This window comes from Anabrus simplex, chromosome 3 (genome assembly GCF_040414725.1).
Source record: "Anabrus simplex isolate iqAnaSimp1 chromosome 3, ASM4041472v1, whole genome shotgun sequence".
Taxonomy (NCBI): Eukaryota; Metazoa; Arthropoda; class Insecta; order Orthoptera; family Tettigoniidae; genus Anabrus; species Anabrus simplex.
Window position 1 is genome coordinate 278589969 of NC_090267.1, and position 19601 is coordinate 278609569.

The 19601-nt window shown below is 39.1% G+C and overlaps 1 protein-coding gene across 2 annotated transcripts in view; it reads left to right on the forward strand.

Moving 5' to 3' along the window:
• LOC136867224 (kelch-like protein 5) overlaps window positions 1-19601 on the forward strand; it is a 213783-nt gene that overhangs the window by 172538 nt on the left and 21644 nt on the right. For both annotated transcript variants that reach the window (XM_067144361.2, XM_067144362.2), the window contains exon 11: window positions 16343-16555. In XM_067144361.2, coding sequence (XP_067000462.1) covers window positions 16343-16555 — 213 coding nt within the window. The remainder of the gene's footprint in view (window positions 1-16342; window positions 16556-19601) is intronic.

Below are 19601 nucleotides of genomic sequence, written 5' to 3' on the forward strand. Positions count from 1 at the left end.
GTCACTTCATACTCGACTCCATAGAGAAAAGGGTTAAGGGTATCGTGTTATCATATTATGCAATATTGATACAAGATAACTCAATGGCCAGTCATTTGTCTCTGTCAGTTGAGCAGTAGGCCTACCACACAGTAAACCCGATTACTGCTTTCATTTTAATTGTCTTACGCCACTAACTACCCTGCTACTGGCATGTCGTCATTCCAAATGACCGGGCGAGTTGGCCGTGCGGTTAGGGGCACGCGGCTGTGAGCTTGCATCCAGGAGACAGTGGGTTCGAATCCCACTGTCGGCAGCCCTGAAGATGGTTTTCCGTGGTTTCCTATTTTCACACCAGGCAAATGCTGGGGCTGTACCTTAATTCAGGCCACGGCCACTTCCTTCCCACTCCTAGGCCTAAAATATCCCATCGTCGCCATAAGACCTATCTGTGTCGGTGCGACGTAAAGCCACTAGCATTCCAAGTGACGTCATCTTCACTGCCGTCTCATCAGCCACGTGCTGCAATTGAGACAAGAGAGCCTTCGAGGTCCCGTCTTTTTGAACCCTTTAAAAATAGTTGTGTTCCTGACTATAGAGTCCAAACTATGTGAAGCTATTTCCAAATGGTTTCTGGAGATGGTGTCTGATATTCCCAGCTGATGTATGTGTAGCAGAAGCCACTCCTTCTGAATAAAGCCATGTTGTTGAAAGCGTGCCAAACCACCAGCTGATAACTAGCATATGTTAAGAGTTGTATTTCCGAATGTAATACATAGCGACTGGAAGCATTCTTTTGATAACTGCGGTTGTTGAAAGCCACATACACCCTTATTTCAAAGTATATTTCATGCTTGCTCTCTACATTTATTACATCAGAATTTACCTAAACAGCTGTAAATGAGATGAGACCGCAGTGTTTAGGTTAGATATGCTATCTCCTGGGTAGTGCCAAAAGTTCCATGACAGAAAGAATAAAAATAAATAACAGAAAAGTTTGCCACATATATGGACATCTACAGGTGTGGTGGTAATGCATTTATTATCATAATGTTTAATTTTGTATGTTCGTTGTCTCCCATTTTTTATTAACACATACCCTAGTATATTTTGTTTGGCGTCTCCGAAAATTGTTGAAAGTAAGTGGGGACATAAAAAATCAATATTGTTATTATTTGTTAGGTACATGGGCAAGTAAAACAATTGTGATTGGATTGTTTTTATCACATTTTAAACCTACTTCTCTCCCTAAAAAAACCCTCTATTGGCCCGAGTTATGTGATATTAAACAATCTCTTTGTTAATGATCTCGCCTGCCTATATTAATAGGCCCTGCAATAATCGTGAATATTTCTTAACTAAAGTAAACTTGTTTCCTCATCCTGAGGTGGTGCAGCTCTTTTTTAGACAGACCCCCAGTAGAAGGGAGTTGCCTGTACCATTTTTACCACAAATCAACCTTCCTGCCATTCGTAAATCTCTGGCAATACAGTACCAGGAATCGAACTGAGGCTTCCAAAAACGGCAGCTAACTGTCCTAACTATTACGCTGTCGGACATTCGTACATACAAAACACAGACATATATACATGACTGATGCGTGCTTGCAATGTGCGGGTCGCACATAAAACTATTCACCTATTTGTGCGACGTCATCAGAACTGCAGTAGGCCTACGCTACGGAGGACGACATTTCTTAACTACGAAGTACAGATGTACCGCATGACTTCGACGCTTGTTTTCATTGAATGGGTCGTACGGACGAAACTATTCACAAACTTGTGTGATGTCATCAGAGCTTCAAAAGGCTTGTACCCGCTTCTGAGCGGAATCGTTCTTCTCTGACGAATTACGTTTGGGGGGTCTTGTATGGGAGATTTTTTTTTTTTTTTTTCATTTTCTTCGTCTCGAAAGGCAAGGCAGGTCGAATACGTGAGGGGGGTCTAATACACATAGTTTCATATGCTGTAAAAAAATGTAATGCAATTCTTGCTGAAATTTTGAAGATTCATGAAGCTGAATTGCAGAGAGTGAGTTGAAAAAACTTCACTCAGTATGCTTGTCTACATACTGAGGGAGAACATTTTCAACACTTACTGTTCTGGGGTAAGTTTTATTGTTTTTCAATCTGATTATCCATTCATCGAAGTTGATGGGCTTTCTACAGGCGTATGGGTATGGTGCGAGAGTAACTGTGCTCTCGTTTACCGAGACACGGCATGCAGGAAGGAAGCAAACACTTGCGTAAGTTGCCACAAAGGTTGTCCAGCATTCTTATTAATTTTAGGGTTTTTTTTTTTTCCATAGTCTAGAATTCTATTTCTATTGTGCACATAACCCATGAGTAAGAAACAGGAAACGCTCATCAATAGCTGCAAATTATGTGTCATGTCAATGTGCTACTTGACGGTGGTAGTGATTTTTTATTTAACCCTTCCAGTGCTGCTGAAATATTTTGTATTTTGCCTGAGTGATCTTTCTTTCCTTTTCTTCTTTTTTTCTTTGTCACCTCCTTGCAGGCCATGAAGGCCCTTGGAGGAGTGGAAGGTAAAGGCTTCCACCATTGTTAACCTTGGCACGTGATGGGGTAGAGTGGTCAGCTGTACGCCCGGCTGCCTTTGCTCCCATGAATTAACCTGCTACTCATTTTTGGTGTAGGCTGAGTGAACCTCAGGGCCATATGCACCTCTGGAAGTAGAAATCTTGTTTCTTAAATTTTACGACTTCCTGACAGGGACAGATTAGATGAAAGGCTTTTCAGGCGTTTGCTCTATTAACCAGCGTTTCGTCTTAGCCTGACACTAGACGAAACGCTGGTTAATAGAGCAAACTTCTTTCCCAAGGAAAATTTCTGAAACTTACACTTCGTTTACTTTTTAATAAGGTTCAGAAAGACATTTTAAATGAGAACATGAGTATAAATATTAATCAGTTCAAGGAAACCTCAGCAAATTCAGTCTGCATATCAGTCCTTTTTGCTGTTCAATAAATGCACACTCCTTATATCACTTAACAATCAACAAAAAAAAAAAAAAAAAAAAAGGAAAAAAAGCAACAAAAACACATAATATAACACTACAATGAGTGAGGCTCACATTGTAGATTATCAGTATTGTTTTTTGACATGATGATCTTCAAAACACCCCACTGGATGAAGATATTGCTTGTCCCTGCAGATCTTGCTGTAGTAAAAAGTCTCTTTTGTTCGCTTCCTCCTGATACAAACAACACACCTGACAGAGCTGTTTTCCTTCTTCCCCATATTGTCAGATCTTCCATTTAGTCTTTCATCTTCTGGGCCTTTCTGAGGTCTCCCTCGTTTTTTTCACAGGCATATCACCCATTTTACTCAACACGATTTGCAACTCGTGACACCACCAAGCACAATCTGACAGTGGTTTTTTCTGGTGTTAGATTTGCACGGACTTGTAGAGAATGTAGGAGTGTAGAATGCATACTTCTACTAAACAAAAGAAGAGTTTTCTCCACCAAACTAATGTCGTGCACATAAACTGGTAATTTGAAATCAAGTGATCATTTCAATCTGCACTTCTCCAATTTCTTTGTATATATACAGGATTTAAAAAAGAAAAATATCAATCTCCTGTATTAACAGGCTGCCATGAATGATAAGGTAATACGGATCACATGTATTGGAGACGTTGCAAAGGAATAAACACAGAAATTACGTAATTATAAAAGTTCTTGTCAGAAGCGACATTATGCACAATATGCAGTGCCTCAGGAACCTAATGGAACCTCGCAGAGCTATCATAACTATTTCGTGAATGTCCTCCATGGGTAGCTGGAAACGCTTCCATGTATTGGCAAAGTGTCAAGGTATGGTGCTGCGTGCTCCGACCATTAATCCTATTATTTCAATCCAGTTCCTCAGTTGGTGGACTTGCCAGGGATTTTACTTGGAGCTTCTAAAATACTGTCAGCTTTTGTTTTGTACTCAGTATTATTACAACCCTCTTGTCCTTCCATGCTAAACCCCATAACATTGTCCTTCCTATAGGCTTTGACCTCTCCTCCCTTCATCTTTTTAGTTTCCTTTTTCTGCAGTTCTGCTGGCATCCCTTTCCTTGTAGGTGTGACAGTGCCTGTAAGAGGGGAAATCCATTTTTTTAACTCTGTTGCTAATTCAGGACATGTATAATTTTATTTTTTACAATTTGCTTTATGTCGTACCGACACAGATAAGTCTTATGGTGACAATGGGATAGGAAAGGGCTAGGAGTGGAAAGGAAGTGGGCATGTCCTTAATTAAGGTACAGCCCCAGCATTTGCCTGGTATGAAAATGGGAAACCACGGAAGAATATCTTCAGGTCTGCCAACATTGGGGCTCAAACCCACTATCTCCCGAATGCAAGCTGACAGCTACGTGACCTAAACCGCACAGCCACTCACTCGGTATATGTATAATACCTATCAACATAAGTATTGACACCTCTGGGTGGCTGTTTATTGTCTTTTACAAGTGACTGACAAAAGCACAAAACTACTCGAGAGGTTTTCAGTAGCTTGCTTCCAGGAATAACGATGCACTTACCAAAATATGGTAAAATGGTGAATATAAATAACCTGTCTCGCTGTCAGACAAGGCAAAGATGTTGAGGCCATATTTCACAGGCTTATTAGGGTTATAAATTTTGGAGGAGACAGCCCCCTTGAACTTGACAGTGCTCTCATCTACTGCAACATTTTCAGGTGTGTAGAAGACTGTACATCTTTATGAAATATATTCTGGTAATGTCCTTACTTTATGATCTCTGTGTTTTGCATCACCTTGGCCATGATCACGATTTAGACGCAAGCTCAGAAATATCAACATGAATTTATTACAAAATGTTTACAAGATTTTTTTAATTACAAGATTTCTGAAAAATGGAATGTACTTGTGCCACTCCTTTGTAACATAATCCTTTATGTCACATCATATTTGAATCGGTCATTGCAGAAAGGTCATACATACATACATACATACATACATACATACATTATCATTATAGACTGTCATGCCTTTCAGCGTTCAGTCTGCAAGCCTCTGAGAATTTACTAAACGTCGCCACAATCCTCGATTTGCAACTAGTGTTGTGGCCTCATTTAGTTCTATACCTCTTATCTTTAAATCGTTAGAAACAGAGTCTAACCATCGTCATCTTGGTCTCCCTCTACTTCTCTTACCCTCCATAACAGAGTCCATTATTCTCCTAGGTAATCTATCCTCCTCCATTCGCCTCACGTGACCCCACCACCGAAGCCGGTTTATGCGTACAGCTTCATCCATCGAGTTCATTCCTAAATTAGCCTTTATCTCCTCATTCCGAGTTCCCTCCTGCCATTGTTCCCACCTGTTTGTACCAGCAATCATTCTTGCTACTTTCATGTCTGTTACTTCTAACTTATGAATAAGATATCCTGAGTCCACCCAGCTTTCGCTCCCGTAAAGCAAAGTTGGTCTGAAAACAGACCGATGTAAAGATAGTTTCGTCTGGGAGCTGACTTCCTTCTTACAGAATACTGCTGATCGCAACTGCGAGCTCACTGCATTAGCTTTACTACACCTTGATTCAATCTCACTTACTATATTACCATCCTGGGAAAACACACAACCTAAATACTTGAAATTATCGACCTGTTCTAGCTTTGTATCACCAATCTGACATTCAATTCTGTTGGATTTCTTACCTACTGACATCAATTTAGTCTTCGAGAGGCTAATTTTCATACCATACTCATTGCACCTATTTTCAAGTTCCAAGATGTTAGACTGCAGGCTTTCGGCACAGTCTGCCATTAAGACCAAGTCGTCAGCATAGGCCAGGCTGCTTACTACATTTCCACCTAACTGAATCCCTCCCTGCCATTTTATACCTTTCAGCATATGATCCATGTAAACTACAAACAGCAAAGGTGAAAGATTACAGCCTTGTCTAACTCCTGTAAGTACCCTGAACCAAGAACTCATTCTACCATCAATTCTCACTGAAGCCCAATTGTCAACATAAATGCCTTTGATTGATTTTAATACTGTAATCTACCTTTAATTCCATAGTCCCCCAGTATAGCGAACATCTTTTCCCTCGGTACCCTGTCATATGCTTTCTCTAGATCTACGAAACATACACAACTGCCTATTCCTCTCGTAGCATTTTTCAATTACCTGGCGCATACTGAAAATCTGATCCTGACAGCCTCTCTGTGGTCTGAAACCACACTGGTTTTCATCCAACTTCCTCTCAATGACTGATCGCACCCTCCCTTTCAAGATGCCTGTGAATACTTTGCCTGGTATACTAATCAATGAGATACCTCGATAGTTGTTGCAATCCTTCCTGTTCCCTTGCTTATAGATAGGTGCAATTACTGCTTTTGTCCAATCTGAAGGTACCTTACCAACACTCCACGCTAATTTTACTACTCTATGAAGCCATTTCATCCCTGCCTTCCCACTATACTTCACCATTTCAGGTCTAATTTCATCTATTCCTGCTGCCTTATGACAATGGAGTTTATTTACTATCCTTTCCACTTCCTCAAGCATAATTTCATCAACATCATTTTCCTCCTCCCCATGAGCTTGACTGTTTGCAACACCACCATGATGATTTCCTTTTACATTGAGAAGATGTTCAAAATATTCCCTCCACCTCTCCAGCGATTCCCTGGGATCTGTTATGAGTTCACCTGAATTACTCAAAACACTGTTCATTTCCTTTTTCCCTCCCTTCCTAAGATTCTTTATTACTGTCCAGAAAGGTTTCCCTGCTGCTTGACCTAGCCTTTCCAGGTTATTACCAAAATCTTCCCATGACTTCTTTTTGGATTCAACAACTGTTTGTTTCGTTCTGTTTCTTTCATCTACGTACAAATCCCTGTCTGCCTCGGCCCTTGTTTGGAGCCACTTCTGATAAGCCTTCTTTTTACGTTTACAGGCTGCTCTCACTTCATCATTCCACCAAGATGTTCGCCTTTTCCCATCTTTACACACAGTTGTTCCTAGGCATTCCCTTGCTGTTTCTACTACAGCATCCCTGTATGCCACCCATTCACTTTCTATATCCTGAACCTGCTTACTGTCTACTGTTCGAAACTTCTCACTAATCATATCCATGTACTTCTGTCTAATTTCCTCGTCCTGGAGATTTTCTACCCTTATTCGTTTGCAGACAGATTTCACTTTCTCTACCCTAGGCCTAGAGATACTTAGTTCACTACAGATCAGATAATGGTCTGTATCATCGAAAAATCCCCGAAAAACTCGTACATTCCTAAAAGATTTCCTGAATTCAAAGTCTGTTAAGATATAGTCTATTATGGATCTGGTACCCCTAGCCTCCCATGTGTAGCGGTGAATAGCCTTATGCTTGAAGAATGTATTCGTAACAGCTAAACCCATACTAGCACAGAAGTCCAGCAAACGCTTCCCATTCCCATTAGCTTCCATATCTTCCCCACATTTACCAATCACCCTTTCGTATCCTTCAGTTCTATTCCCAACTCTCGCATTGAAATTAGCACTATTCTATCCTTGCTGTTGACCCTGACCACGGTGTCACTCAATGCTTCATAAAGCTTGTCAACTTCATCCTCATCTGCACCCTCACATGGTGAATACACGGACACAATTCTTGTCCTAATTCCTCCCACTGACAAATCTACCCACATCATTCGCTCACTTACATGTCTAACAGAAACTATGTTGCGTGCAATGGTATTCCTGATAAAGAGCCCTACCCCAGACTCTGCCCTTCCCTTTCTAACACCCGTCAAGTACACTTTATAATCTCCTATCTCTTCCTCCTTATCTCCCCTTACCCGAATATCACTTACTCCTAGCACATCCAGATGCATCCTCTTTGCTGACTCAGCAAGTTCTACCTTCTTTCTTCCGTAAGCCCCATTAATATTGATAGCTCCCCATCGAATTCCATTTTTTTCGCCAAGTTGTTTCCAAGGAGTCCCTCGCCTGTCAAATGGGAGTGGGACTCCATTACTCCCATAGGTCCGAGGCTTGCTTAAAGTGTTCTGAGCTCGGTAAATTCATGAAGCAGGATGCTGCCCTACTTGCACATAGTCCAAGTGAGGATCTCTCCTCTAACGGGTTATGGACCACCGGTGAATTGTGTAGTCCTAGCCGCCTGAGCACAAGGAGGGCCACGACTCAGAATATGTCCGAGATGCCCACTCCCATTCCATAGCAACTGGTATCCCGACTCTCAGGACCACTTACTAGGCCGCTCAGCCGTTGCCCATGGTTCACGAACTAGGATGTGACTACAGTAACCCACAATGAGTCACCTTTTTTACAAACATTAGTTTTGTACAGCATATTTACTTGCAAGGGTAGATCTAGCAGCCTGTGCAGAAAGGTGATGAGTAATTAACGAAATACACTGTAGGCTGGGCCTCGAAAATCATGGTCCTTGCAGAAACATCTTGAGTCATGGACTGATGTCCTTTCTGTATGGATCGATTTGAGTTATCGCTAGTATGATAGTCTTTCTGCACGCTTAAGTTCAAGAATATTAACACTTGCAGCATTGTCAGTTGTTGTTTACTGAAGTTAAACAGTTACCAGCATGTCTTAAAGCATGACGAATAGTGATTCCTTGAGTTCTCTGAATGAACATAAAGGGAAAAAGAGGAGAATACGGAAAATTATAGAAGGAATGTTATACGTAACATAAGAACTGGCGAGGAGAAACTGTTTCTTTGCGGAAAATGTGTGGAGATGCAAGAAGTTGTTAAAATAGTGCATAGAATTTTAGTATTATTATGTTATTAGTAATCTGGTTTTGTTATTTTTCTTGTTTGATGAAAATGTGAAAATATGAAAGGTGAAAATGTCAAGTACAAATTTTTATTTGAGGTATTTCCGGAAGAATTTTAACTTAAGATTTGGACGACCACAAGTTGACACTTGTTCGAAATGTGAAGAATTGTCAGCAAAGATACGTAGTCCACATCTTTCCTAATCTGTCAAGAGAGCTGCAGTTGCAGAACTAGTGGTTCATTGTAGAAGGTCAGACATTTTACAGAAAAATGGAAGAAGTATTAGCTCACTGCAGGGAGGAAGACAACGTTACAGGCTTAATGTTTGATTATATGCAAAATTTACCCCTGTTGATCATCCCTGTTTAGGAAATTTTCTACTTGCAACAGCCTGGGTCAGTGTATTCGGTATACACAATCTACAAACAGGACACTCCCATTATTATGTGTATCATGAGGGTAAGGCAAAAAAAGGTGCTGACGAAGTGTGCTCTTTCATTTATCATTACATTTAAAAATACATCCCAGAAAATGTGACAGAACTACATGTGTTCTCTGACGGCTGTTCTGGTCTAAACAAAAATCGTACAGTGGTTCGTTTCTGTCTATCTCTGATCTCGAGTGAGAGATTCAAACTAATTAAACATTGTTTTCCCATAAAAGGACACAGTTTCCTTCCAAATGACAGATTTTGGCATCATAAAGAAAGTTGTAAGGCACCATGATAGGATCTACCTTCCTGAAGAATACTGTATAATGAATGATAAAAAGATCTTCAAAGAAGTTTCTTGAAGACATTGACACTATCCTAATATTAGATTTCAAACGTTGGTGGCCTGTTTATTATAAGAAGACATGTATTTCAGTTTCAAGCATGGGAAGAATTCCAAAGAAAATGAAAATATATTTCTCCCCTTCCAAGTGGATGACTTTTGAATACAAAGCTCGCACACCTGGTCAAGTGGTCACCAAAGAATTCATTGATGGTCTTAACAGAGAACGCTTCCATCTCCATAATATGAACGTGAAACCTACACTTCTTACAGATTTTTCATATCCATCGGGTAGAGTGCCTATCAATATCAAGAAAACAGAGGACATACTAAAATTAATGAAGTACATAGTTTCAGAATATGTAGAATTTTATGAAGGAATTTTAGAGTGACCAACTGAAACAGCTAATGACGATGTTGATGATGAAGTTTAGATTTCCTTTCTGATGACTAACTTAATAATTCATTCCTTAAAAATGATGTAAACATAGATTTTAAATTTGTTACTAGTAAATAGCGAACAGAATGTATTTTTGATATTTTTATTCGGTTTTCAAAGATAATAAAGACTTTATATAGCAGCATCTCATTCATATTTTATCTTCACACAGATTGTTTGTTCATTGCAGAAAGGACGTGAGTCTGTTATCAAAAGGCAAATTTGTTGAATGAAGAAATGATCTTACACCTAATAACATTGCATTGAGATAAAAACATCCATTTACAAACTGCCTAGGATGTTTTATGTCTCTCCTGTAAAATTAAAATCTTGTGACTCATGACCTTTCTGCAATGACCGATTCATTTATGATTATGCCCAGTAGGGCCTCCTGCCATTATTCTATAAACTTATGGTAACCTGCGAAATATTCCATAAATAACTTGCTAGAACGGAAATTATGTTGTGGAATATATGTCATAAATGACATGCAAGGAAAAGGTGTTCGTGCGGAATATTCCAGAAAAGACACAGAAAGGGTTAAGAGGAAATACAACTGGGCAACTATCCTCGCCATGACAATACAAAACTTTTTACTTTAAAACTATGATGGGTGTGGAAGTTCATATAAGAAGTAATTTAAACCATCAGTTAGTGAAATCTGAATAGCGCACCTAGCTGTAGACTGTTCTGACCTTAGCTACGACTGGACATTGGATTTATATGCAAATGCATATTTTGTTTCCCAGTATGTAAACCTCCAAAACGGACAAGGAAAGAGTTTGAAGGTGAAATTCTGCGAATTATTAGGCTTAAAGTGCATGTACTGTATATGCATAATTGCATAATATTTGAGATTAGTGCATTTCAAAATTTGGATTTATTGTGCATGTTTTTTACTTTTATTATGCATATTTTAACATGTAAGTAATTAATGCGTGACTCTTTTGGAATGAGTGCCCTTGTTCTGACTGAACGTTACAGCTGTAGTAAGATTTCAAGGAAAAATCATGACAAGAACACAGCCTGCGTCAATTACTGTAAACATTGTAGAGAATGTGTTAATTGGCGACTGCATGGTGCGACAGTTCTGGGTCCAGATAAGCATATACTGAGTGCTTCCTTACAAGGTATTTACACACCAAAATACCTGGTTTGTCAACCAACCACACCGAGAATGGGGTAAATATTGCTTCAAAAAGGAAGGAAAAAGCACTACAGGCTGTAGGAAGTGACTTACTTGCATATGGGCTATAGGAACTTCAGTGCAGCGAACCCTATTCCTAAGAACAAAACAAATTAGTCTGTATGCAGTGCTCAGAGTTCTACCCACTGCTGAAGTCCACGGTGTATCTCAGGCGTGTGAATGTGAGTTTATAGTTAAATATTTCACTGCTGATTACACTGATCTGCGAATTCAAATTTTCCAATCATTGCATGAAGTTTACATAGTGATCTTTTAATATTTTGGGCATGCTAATTCCGGGACTGAAGTCAGTTTTCTCCTATCACATAGGTTTTTGTGCAATTTCAAAATGAAAATTTGATAATATGCAGCGCACGCACATGCAAGATTACTATTATCACATGTAAAAAAAGATGAACACTCCTATCGTACACTGGTATAATTATGAACATAATATAAAGATATGTAATGTATTGTGTTAACAGATCTGTAGAAAAACACAGCCAAATGGACCAAAATTTACTACGCATTAAGCCTCATAACGTACTGAGAATGGTAAGCGTACAGTTTCAATTTTATAATGTCCTACCTTAGTATAAGAAACGTCTTCGCCTTGCTTTTCGTGTGTGAGGAATAGTTGGACCTTCTCTCTTTAGTAACCAGCAGTAATCTGCCAGCATGTTATTGTTCCATTTCCCTTGATATCTGCGTTCCATTTCCTGTAGATTCTGATGGAATCTTTCTCCTTGCTCTTCACTCAGCATTCCTAGGTTCTCAGGGAAATAGTCTAGATGTGAATGTAACATGTGCACTTTCAAGCTCATTTTGAAGAAAGTTTTTTACCACATTCCGGAATGCTGCCCATGCCGATCGCTCTGCAGCGCACATAACGTCTTCAAAATTAGCATCAGAAAGAAGTTTTCTGATATCTGGACCTGTGAAAATACCCTCCTTGATTTTGGAATTACTGATGCGTGGGAATTGATGACACAGGTACAGAAAGCATTCACCTTCATTGTTTAGGGCCTTAACGAATTTCTTCATAAGCCATAGTTTCATATGAAGCGGAGGTAACAGTATTTTGCTCTTGTGAACAAGAGTTTCTTGTTTTATGTTTTTCGACCCTACAATCCATTGTTTACGTGGCCATTCTTTTTGAGTCCAGTGATGTAACCTTGCTAGACTATCCCACTCACACAGAAAGCAGGGGTGCTTTGTGTAACCTCCTTGTAAATGTGACAGAATACCTATCACTTTGAAATCACCACATTATTGCCACTTTTGTTCCTGGTACTTCAGTTTACACAACAGCATTTCAAAATTTTCATATGTTTATCTCATAATAACTGAATGAGCAATGGGAATGGATGCAAATTTGTTTTCATTATGAAGAAGGACGCACTTAAAACTACGCTTTGAGGCGTCGATGAAAAGTCTCCAGTCAATAGGGTCATGCTGTGGTGGTCCTAGTTTTACTGTAAGATAACCCCCGGAATGTTGTTGAGTAAACCAAGGCTCCCTCTTCAAAAAGAAGGGTGTAAATTCTTGTTCGCGATGTCTGTACCAATAGTATGTTGTCCCTGGTGCCAACATGTTCCTTTCACGAAGTCTAGACCCGAGTAACTTGGCAGATTCCTTTGTAAGGCCAAGATCTCGAATGAAGTCATTTAATGCACTTGCCTCGAACAGTCTCAGTTCTTTTTCAACACATTCAGGGGAGAAATCACAGTCAGAGTTAGTGCCCACCATTTCTTCATCAGATTCAGAAGAGGGACAATCCTGTAAATGTTCTGGACACTGTGGTACTGGTATATCAGGACCATGAGGTATGGGTAAAATTGCAGATCGAATATTGCTTGGATACACAATGTTACCTTTGTTGCTGCTGTTAAATCCCTTCACATTCACAGAACAGAAGTAGCAGTGAGTACTGTGGTCAGGAGGTTCTTGCCACACCATTGGAATACCGAATGGCAATGCAGTTCACTTACCGTTCACCCATTGCCGTAACTGCTCTATACAAGTTCTACAAGCCTTATGTTGTGCCCACGGCTTGTCTTGGTCTCCAAGTTTCAAGCCAAAGTAGGCATAGTAGGCCTTGTCTCATCAGCACAAAACTTCCACGTACATAGCAGAATGTATCTGGATTGTTCTTGCAGCCATGTCATGGCATGTTAATAGATATAAGTTCAATAAAATATTAACACAGTATGTCACTCACATATAGAACGCTTATGAAGTCAAAAATCTCTTTTCACTAGCAAGCGAAACACAACTCGGACTGTCGCAGACGAAGCACAACAAGAGAATGACGCCACTCAGCCAAAACTGCGCGTTTGCCGGCTGTGTTGTGTCCACAGTTGCCAGCTCTACACTCTGAGCATGATAATACAGAACTACAAGATGGCTGGAGGACGTCGAATTAAGAAAATAATAAAATTAATTAATAAAAGAATATGGAAATCTAAATTAAACCAACACTCTTCAACCGACACACTTCCTAACAACGTAAGAAGTGCATTAGTCCATGTGATGAAATAAACGTAATACAGAATTTTTGAGAAAATGTGATGTGATGGGGAAAAATTAACATCGGATCCTGATTCAAGATGCAGAAGTCATCCTAAAAAGCAATACAGTATGGCGGCAATGAAACCATCGCAGGACAGTGTTATTGATGTGTTGTTTGTGAACTCTCCGGTGATGTTTCCAAGTTTGACTTTTATGCAAAGTCACGGACAATGCCGAAACAAAGAAGTGTGGAAGTTATCTTGCAAAAGGTGATACAGATTATACCACAGATGGTAAAATAATTTTTGTTGTGTTTGTGACGAGCTGCTTCCCTGTGGGGAAAAAAAAAAAACCACCTTGTACAGCACTCTAATACCTTAGCTCATGTGAACACTAAGCAAGTTGGAAGCAGCAAGACAAAACCTTACTGACACAAGCTCTTCCATCCACTTTAGGACAAAATGAGTTCACCCGTGATTTGTGTCACACAATGATTTGTGAAAATATTCAATGGAATAAATTAACCGCCCAACTATTCCTCAAGAGTCTACAGTTTGGAAAGCGTACTTGGACAAATGTTACAATTTGGTGATGGAAGAAATCCGAATTGAATTACTTGACTGTCTGATCTGGGGACTTCTAGATGAGACTACAGATACGTAGCAAACATATTGGTCGGGAAGTTGAGCCTAGATGAATTGGGTACCCCATATCTTATCTCTTGCAAAGTGTTGGAAAGGGCAAATCATTCTACAATTGTTTGCTTTCTCAGTGATTTAATATGCCTGCTCTGCTCTTCAGGTGGGCACGGCAGTCAGTTCCATGTATTTCTGACTGATTCTACCAGCTACATATTAAAAAAGCCACCGCAGCATTGAAGGTATTTTATTCTAATTTGATTCACTCAGTGTGTGTAGCTTACGGCCTTAACAGCGTTTCAGAAGAAATAACGGCACAGTTTCCAAATGTGAACAAACTAATATCCACTATGAAGAAAGTGTTTGTGAAAGCAGCTGTCCGGACAGAGGCCTCGTACTTCAGGGCCAATCCTTACACGCTGGGGAACTTGGATTGAAGCTATGCTTTTCTATTGTCACCGTTTTGTTGGAGTGAAGTGTGTGATTGAAGGATTTGATGTCAGTGTTGCCAGCACTCGGCAATGAAACGGTTCAAAGGGAACTGGCACTTATCAAGATACACATCCAAATCGTACGAGAATCAATCAAGAAGCTAGAAGCATGTGTGTTGCTTCTTAGTGATTCGCCGGAGATTATGGAGAAAGTGAAGCGTGAACTGGAAGGTATCCCAGGACACCGAGCTCCAGACAAAATATTGTGGTGACCCCAAACAAAATCCTGGGCTACGCCATCATGGTAGCAGTAAACAAATACTTGGCTGGTACTGATAATGTGGATCTACCAGAACAGTTAATACCTGAATTCAAGTAACGTCCTGTCACATCCGTAGATGTAAAGAGATCATTGAAGCTACTTTTAACAGACAACTGCTACAGATTCATACCTGAAAACTTGGAGAAGATTGTTGAAGTGCACTGCAAAGCAAATTATAGACAGGAAAATCGGGGTGTGCCATATAAAATGAAAGAGGCATGTGTATTTAAGTGTGTTTCTTCACATTTTTGTTTGTTTTTAAATGGTTTTCTTACAACCTTACCAATTATTATTTATCTTGTGTGTTGATTAACACACTGTCTCTTATTTAGAAGACGTGTGCATATGTTTTAACAGTGAACACTGATAGATTGATACGTCTCACAATCTATGCACAGATTGTTTGGACTAGTGGAACAGCTGCAGCTGTAAGTAGCGTGCGATTTTTTGTTCTTCACTCAGTTGTTTATTTGTAATCATGATTTTGTATATTAGTGTGGGTGAATTGCTTGAATCTTATGTTTGCATTTCATAAAAGTTCTTAATAGCATGAAAATAAATGCATATACAGCATTTAAATCCAGTTTCTAGCTATGACATTTGAATTTTGTTTTTGAGTATGCATTTGCTAATGCCAAATAAGAAGACAGTGCGTGGTGATTCTTGGAAGAATATCAAACTCGAACTGAGGGTTACTAAATGCCATATCTTGTAGGGACAGTATCTCCCACTGCTCCTTACTGTGAATTATAATTACTTGGTGGTCGGAAACAATGTAAACCGGGTATATGAGTTATGGAGGGTTGGTCATACTGAAAAATAATTTGAAAGAAATACTTCAATATCTTGCACCGTTGTCATTTTATCAGCTGCTGAAGTTAGCCAATCAGATCACTTCGCTTGTGAATTCAAATAAGATACATGATAAATCTGGTGTATCTTGTCTTATTGCCCATGTACAAAAGTTACAATTCTCAAAATCATTTCCATGCTGTTCTTGATGGAGAGAGACATGATGCTGTGGAAATTACGATGGTGGAGAACGCCTAGTATACTTGTCTGACTCGTGCCACTTCCTCTTGCGATTGCAAGGGAACTATTGTGCGGATCTACAGCAATAGCAAGCTTTCCTCCGTATGGCATATACCTACCAGATATTGTTTACCTTGTATACCTCTAATCTATATAGTATCTGTATAAATAGGATGTGTTCTCTTTCTCTTCAACTTGTGGATGTTTGGCCAGCCATACTCTTTAACCATTTTTTTATTTTTTAAACAGGTTATATGCTGTTGGAGGCAGAGATGGTGGTTCTTGCCTACGTTCTGTAGAATGCTACGATCCGCATACCAACAAGTGGATGCCATGTGCACCTATGGCAAAGCGAAGAGGGGGTGTAGGTGTAGGAGTTGTCAATGGCTATTTATATGCACTAGGAGGTCATGATGCTCCTGCTTCTAATCCATCTGCTGCACGTTTTGATTGTGTTGAAAGGTGAGTAAATACACTGCCCAGCATAAGAAAAGTAACACTTTAAAATTAATTTTCATTTTTTCTTTTTATGAAGTCTTGTCATTTCCATAGCATATATCTATTATTTTATGTTTTAGTGCAGTGTTCGTACTAGTTTCAGAAGTCTGATAATGACTGTTTCAAAATCATTTGATAAAATTAAGGAGAAAAATAAAGGAGACAGAAATAACATTTACTGGTAATCAACACTTCCAGCAAATTTTTGGTAGGCTCACAATGTCATTTCACTTTAATTCTCTTTGGTTTATTGTACTTAACCCGCCATTGGTAGCGTTGTACTCACTTACGCGAGAGGTAGCGTGTATACACGCTCCCTAACATCAGCCTGGTATATGATTTTAGTTCTTATAAGGGCTTTTCTCGTCAGTTTGAATAAATTATACTAGTCTTTGGTTATTTGGTATATATATATACTTAGATATTTGAATATATACACAGTTGTTCATTAACTAAATATTTGCTACTACAATTTTGACTCGTACATTGTTTTCGTTCGTTTAGAATTTAATTATAATTTTGTTTAATCAGACTGGTTTATTTGTTAGCCCTTCATATTTATATAAATCTACAAAACTATTTATTACTAAATATTATGAAAAGGAACAAAAATTACAAATACATATTACAGTACAAAACAAATTTGATCACGATTTTTAAACCTCATTATTTTCTATCATTGTCCTGTTCACTCATTTCCTTCAACTTCTTGCAAAAAGCATTCATTGCATACTACTTTTGTTAGTCCAGTGTGCTTTTTGCATATTGAGCATCTGCACGCATCACAGCAAGCTGATGTAAATCTTTTTTTCAGACTGGGTAGTAGGCACATCTTGGTTTCTGCCCGGGAACATCTGAAAAAATATAAATACCCTAGTTTTTTGGTCATGATTCTACACAAGTTTTACGAAGTGTTCAATTAAATTTTTATAAAAATGGAGAAGTGATAACTTTTAGCAATAATTACCTGGTGTTGCTGGTGTCACGTTTCTGGCAGGGAGTTCTTGGCCAAGGATATTTTTGATGGAATTTCTGAGACCAGTTGACAGAACATCGACTGAAGCATGTCTCAACAGATGTGGCTTTATGATTTCCAGGGCAAGTGCGATGTATTTTCTTCATGGAATCTAATCTCTTGTAATAGAGAAATAAATAATCTGGGCATTGACAGTAGCCAGATCCAAAAGACCACAGAAGACTGCTAAAAGCCATCTATTGTTTACCCTCTTCATGCTGTAGTCTTTATTCTTCCTGTCAACATCAACTCCTCCTTTCCGAAAGTTGTAAAATGGCTTGTTGACTACTCCAGTTGCTGGGTCGATGGTGTCATCATTATGTGTAGTGGACAGCATAAGAACATTATTATTTTTCTTGGGAACATATAAAATTGGTAGCATACTGTTAGGTTCTTTGCAGAATCCAAACATGCTACTTCCAACGAGTCTGTTCTTGACATTCAAAAAGTCTGGTGACAATTAAGGTTTGTTTTTTCGTACTGTGCCAACTATTGTCATTCTATGGTGAGTAAAAAGGTCATTGGCAAGTGGAACAGATGTATAGTAATTGTCCATAGTGATGTTCCTTCCTGACTTGTCAGTTGGTTGAATTAGTCTCTTCACAAAAGCGGAAGCAGAATTGTCTGTAGCGTAAGGGCTTCTAGCTGGTTGTTTAGCGGGACAAATTTCCACATTTACAGTAAGAAAGGTTCTGGCATCAACCTAGGCATAGATTTTAATTCCGTATTTGTCTGGTTTGTTACTAATATACTGACGGAATTTACATCTTCCTCGGAAACCTTCAAGCATTTCATCAATCATTACGTATTCCCCAGGTGTATAGCTTGAAAAGATTTTATTCCAGTGGGTAAAAAAAAAAAAGAAAAACCCAGGTGAAGGTGCTAACTTCATTAAAAATCAACAGAAGGAAGTGATGACACGGAAGCAGGATATATTGCAGAGGTGGAGAAAATACTTTAACTGCTTTACAACGTGCAAGATACCTTGTTACAAGGAGAAATCAAAGAACCAGATTTAGTGCGGATGGAAGATAAGGAAAATGAGGTGTCCATAGCAGAGATTGAGTGGGCTACTAAAAGAATGAAACGAGGCAAGGCAGCTGGATTTGACGAGGTCACCATAGAAATAGCAGTTGGTCTACAGGGGTTGTATAGACTCTTCAGAGTGATATGGAGAGAAAGGAATGTTCCAAAAGAGTGGACGAAAGGGGTCATTATACCAATTTTCAAGAAAGGAGACAGGAGGCAATGTGAAAATTACAGAGGAGTGACAATGATACCCCATACAGCCCTCTTCACGCTGTAGTCTTTTTTCTTCCTGTCAAGAAAATTAAAGATAATAACCGTATTTAGTATTGAATAGGTGGAACCTTCATTCAAATTTTAACAGTATAATCTCAGTTCAATACAGAACAAAATGAAGTTTTTAACTTTTAATAAAAGTAATCGGTTTGTATATAGTGCTGTGTCTGAAATATTTATTTAATTACTGTTTGCGTGAAGGAGTTATACCAAATGAATGGAGAGGTAATATAGTAGCACTGAGTGAGTTGGCCATGTGGTTAGGGGTGCATAGCTATGAGCTTGCATTCAGGAGATAGTGGGTTCAAACCCCCATTGTTGGCAGCCCTGAAGATGGTTTTCCATGGTTTCCCATTTTCACACCAGGCAAATGCTGTACCTTAATGAAGACCATGGTCACTTTCTTCCCACTCCTAGCCCTTTCCTATCCCATTGTTGCTATAAAAATGATACGGTGGTCACATTTACAAGGAAAAGGGTGCTAAACATAAAGTGGATAATTACAGGCCAGCTATCTTTATGTATTGCATGTAAGCTCTGCGAAAGCATTCTTTCTGATTACATTAGACACGTTTACAAAATTACTAACTGGTTTGATAGAAGGCAAGTCGGGTTTTGGAAAGGTTATTCCGGTGAAGCTCGACTTGTAGAATTCTAGCAAGATACGGTAGATTGAGGTCAAATGGACAGTAT